Genomic DNA, 4,553 nt, shown 5'->3' with positions numbered 1-4,553 from the left:
CTTACCAGTGCAACTACCTACCTGGACTCCACCAGTTGGCTATTTCCCAATGCGTCTTTTTTTCTTTTTTTGTTTTTGGGTTTTTCTATGGTAAATATTTTTCACTTTTAATATTACTTCTTACAGCTTTTCCCCCAAAGGGTATAAAAAAAAGACTTTTTGGCATACGGATAGGATAAAGAAAAGAAAAGCCTCGTGGGATTTGTCGTGACTCGTGATTCTGCCTCCGGAGCACGAGGCACGGTCAATGTGGGACCACCGACCGCCGACTGGACTGTAACTTGCTAACTAGCCTGGGAGTCGGGACGAATGTTGACACTCGCGCGCGCTTCGCGAGGTTTGATTGATTGCATGGTGCATTTGCACCTTCGAAACGTTGGTCTAATCAAGTGGTAGGTCACATTATCACATACCGTCAAGGAGGAACGCCTTTTGCCCTCGTCGTCCTCGTCACGAGTTATGCCGCATGTGGTCGGTCAAGCGCCTTCCAAGATGAGGTTGTTTCCAGCAGACATTTCTGTCTGTCAGTCTGACCAGCTTAAAGAACTCTCAGGAGCTCGCTTGTTTTGCAGATGAAGAAGGCTTGGGTGCATGCACCGGAGCACAGCGTCAGTGGGTGCCATGCCTTTTCTTTCAGGGATAATGCAACATTACGAGAATTAGGCAAGGCATTTCCGGCTCATTGTACGAGTCTAGAAACACAACGGGCACTAGTCAAACGATTGATACTTCCCTCTTATCACAGCACAACCGGGCGAGGATCAGGCAAGGCGCCATTCCGCTCCCCTCAGGTGAAGGTGCGAGCTAGTATGAACCCTCTCAAGGGCCTGTTCGAGGCGCTGCAGAAGCACTGCGGGGAGGTGAAAGGGGCAGGAGCCTCTTCGTCTTCCTCTAATAGTAGCGCTGAGGTCGGCGTCACAAAGGAGAAGGTATCCCAGGACACCAGCGAGTCTACCATGGAAGTTGCAGAGGAGGAAGAGGCGCCCGGCACGGGCAGCCTGGCGGAGAGATGGAGGGAGATACAAGGGCAGGACCACTGGAAGGGCCTGCTGGATCCATTAGACCTGGAGCTCCGTAAGAGCATCCTGTTCTACGGGGACTTCAACCAGGCCGTGTACGACTCCTTCGAGACGGACGCCCACTCCAAGTACACGGGCTCCTGCCGCTTCGCCAAGGAGGAGTTCTTCCAGCAGGTCGGCCTGGTGAAAGGGCGGCCCCACGGGCAGTACTACGTGGCTCGCTACCTTTACGCCACGTCAACGGTGGACATGCCCGGGCTGGTGATGATGCGGTCGTACTCGCGGGAGGCGTGGTCGCGGGAGTCCAACTGGATAGGGTACGTGGCGGTGTCCGGGGACGAGGCCACCAAGGCCCTTGGGCGGCGCGACATCGTGATCGTGTGGCGCGGCACCATGCGCCCCTTCGAGTGGCTCGACGACTTCGACTTCCGCAAGGCCGACATCGACCCCCTCCTCCCCCCCGGCCAAACTGCCGCCCCCGCTGATGGCTCCGACAAGCCTTCCATCGAACGTGGCTGGATCACCATCTACACCTCTAGCGACCCCAAATCCGCCTTCACTTCCAGCAGTGCTCGAGACCAAGTGAGTTCGTTCCGGATCATCATGCCCTTTCCCCTTTATGCTTCATTCATCATTCATGCGTCCAGATTAACTCTGCTCATTAAGCTTCCTGCTTCTTCCCAGCTACTGTTTGTCTTGTTTTCAATTGCACCGTTCTTGTCATCATTAGAGCTCACCACATTGTGGTCACAATTCTAGATGACATCCTCATCATCATTGACATGGTCATCCTAGTTGACACCACTCAGCATCATTCTTTTGATCATCTGTCTCTGATTATCACCATCATAATTATCATCATTGTCAGTGTCATTGTCCACAATGAAACAATCGTCATCGTCACCATCATCATATTCACATCACTCTCAATATCATCAGCATTCCTTATCTGAAGTATAAGTGTAACAGGCTTTTGATCTTGTTCAGCCCAATCTTTAACTATGGCCTTTCTCCTGACGTCCTTGTGAAGTATTAGTGATGGTACAAGTAGCGTTAAGATATGATAAGGACGTTTGGCCATTATGCTGATGCACGCCTGCTCCTGACCCACACCCTGGGCTCAGCAGAGGCCTTACATTCAGGATGTTTGGATGGAAGGATGACTAGGAGGTTGCCTGTAATGCTTATCAGTGATGTTTAAGACAATATCTCAGTAATGCTGTATTCATTGCAACAAAACAATCTAATCCGAAGTTTATCACAGGTATTGAACGAAGTAAGATGCTTGATGAAGAAGTACAAGGATGAGGATGTGAGCGTTACAGTGCTGGGACATAGCTTGGGGGCAGCATTGGCCATTGTAAATGCATTTGACTTTGCATTGAATGGAATCAACGTAAGAGCAGGGAGGGAGGTGAGCCTTGTGACAGCCATTGTGTTTGGGTGCCCAGGGGTTGGTGACGAGGCCTTTGCCAAGAAGTGTGAGGAGCTGCCAGGCTTCAGAGTGCTGCGGGTCAAGAACAAGATTGATCTTATAACGATGTATCCAGGGTGGCTCATGGGCTATAGGGATGTGGGTGAAGAGCTTCTCTTTGATAGCAGATTGTCACCATATTTGAAGGAGTCCAAGGTGAGGCCATTTTTGTACTGCAATGCCACAGAAGGTTGTCACAGTTCTGTGTGTTCTGCTTAGCTATTTTTTGAGGTTGTGGTATTTGGTGGTCAACATGAATATTTGAGACTTTCATGGCTCATATCAATATGCATCAGTTAATTGGCAACTCTTTAGGATATTTGGTCAGCTTGTGAGGGTACTTTTTTCATGATTTTCACAATAAGTTTTAGAAAATATCCTGCTATAATTCCCACATTGTGAATTATCACAACATCATGAGCTTCTGCAAGGGAGGGACTGCATACCTAACTAGGTGCAGTTGGTGGCAGGGGCTGCTGGCCCAGTGTGGGGGCCCGCAGTCCCCCTCCCCCCAATGGCACCTAGCTAGGTATGTGTTGTCCCCTGGCTCATGATGTTGAACATGAAAGGGAAAAAGAAGGGAAAAAGCTCCTTTTCCCACACTGAAAATGTCAAAAGCTTCTTGAGGTTGTCCTCAGGGTAGCAGAATCGCTGCGCTGACCTTGTCGGATGGGGCTTTCTCCAAAATAAGCTACATAATTGTTGTATTTGATTAAGATTTCAAAAGTGAGACTGATTTGCACTTTCAAATGTATTGCTGCAGAATACTGGTGACTGGCACAATCTTGAGGGACATTTGCACATGGTAGCAGGTACACATGGACTCGACAAACCATTCAAGTTGGTGGTGAACCGAGATGTGGCACTCGTCAATAAGTCATCAGAGTTCTTGAGGGATGATTACCTGATCCCTGGCTCATGGTGGCAGATGCAGTACAAGGGGCTGGTGCAACGTGATGACGGGTTTTGGTATATGCCAGACCGTGAAGAAGGTCGGAGACCTAAGCCTGAGCCACTCAATGACTTATAGTCTGTGGCAATCACAGGGCTAGTTTCCTCAATGGAGACGGCTTTGACCTGCAATATGGGCAGGCAGGGTTGAAGGCATCAATATATGGATAGGTAGATTGGAAGGCATCAATATGGACAGGCCAAGGTCAAAGGCATCAATGTGGACAGACAAAAGTTGGATTGATTCAGCTGGAGTCTCGTACTACTCTTAATCTTGTCCTAGGCTTTTCTTCTCTGGCTAATTGTCATCATGTTCAATTGAGATATGTGTCTATGATTTTAAGGCAAAGAGGGTATTGATTCAAAACTTCTATTGATTTTAAGGCAAAGAGGTATCCCAGCTAATAGTTACAATTCATTCAGCGACATATTTTCCCTAAACCACCTCGTGGGCAGTTATTTGAGGCTGAAAGCAGCAGGCGTGTCTGGTTATCACAACATATGGCATCTGATTGACATAATGTCGTGTAAGTTAATTGAGACTGTTATTTCCAGCCCTGCAAAGCCTTTGAGTACATTGTGAAAAAAATAAGCGCACAGGTCAACTGTAAACTCGCTAACTTACTGATTAATCAGTCGAATGCGATAAGCAAACATGTGTTATTAGATATTATTAATTATAAGCTGAACTTCAGAAAGTTTTTTAAGACAACAGCAATTTAGAGGCAAGCCTTTTACAAAACAGCAGCTTTCTCGCTTCCTTGCCAAAAAAATGGTGGCATTTCTCCTTCGCCATGTAAATGTTAATGTTACACTATACAAGATGCTGACTAACTTCAAACTTGATTCATCTAAGGAGCCTGTGTCACCAAATAGTGGCATTATAATGCCATCAGATTGGTAGTCTTCAACCTACTTAGGTTGATGCCTCGATGCTGTAAATATCTTTACATGCATTTAGTAGTCTTAACCTTGCTACAAAAAAGACACCACTTTTTTTCTGCATACTGAGGAAACAAGATGATCTTTGATTAAGGGGTGCAAGTCTTTTTATAATGCGAGTTGTATTAATATTGGGTCATATTTACATCATCCCAGAGTGTGGAGAC

General features: G+C 47.1%; 1 protein-coding gene across 1 annotated transcript; it reads left to right on the top strand.

Moving 5' to 3' along the window:
• Positions 1-364: 364 nt before the first annotated feature.
• LOC148040457 (phospholipase A1-II 1-like) lies at positions 365-4,175 on the top strand. Its single transcript, XM_087699521.1, has 4 exons — positions 365-497; positions 573-1,601; positions 2,284-2,649; positions 3,257-4,175. Exons 2-4 carry the CDS (start codon positions 573-575, stop codon positions 3,521-3,523), a joined length of 1,662 nt encoding a protein of 553 aa, XP_087555647.1. The 5' UTR covers positions 365-497; the 3' UTR covers positions 3,524-4,175.
• The last annotated feature ends 378 nt before the right edge of the window (positions 4,176-4,553 follow it).

This window comes from Lygodium microphyllum, chromosome 2 (genome assembly GCF_053477565.2).
Source record: "Lygodium microphyllum isolate KBCC chromosome 2, Lygodium_microphyllum_v1.1.10, whole genome shotgun sequence".
NCBI classification, from domain to species: Eukaryota; Viridiplantae; Streptophyta; class Polypodiopsida; order Schizaeales; family Lygodiaceae; genus Lygodium; species Lygodium microphyllum.
The sequence above is the reverse complement of the archived record's forward strand: the minus strand, read 5'-3'. Positions and strand labels throughout refer to the sequence as shown.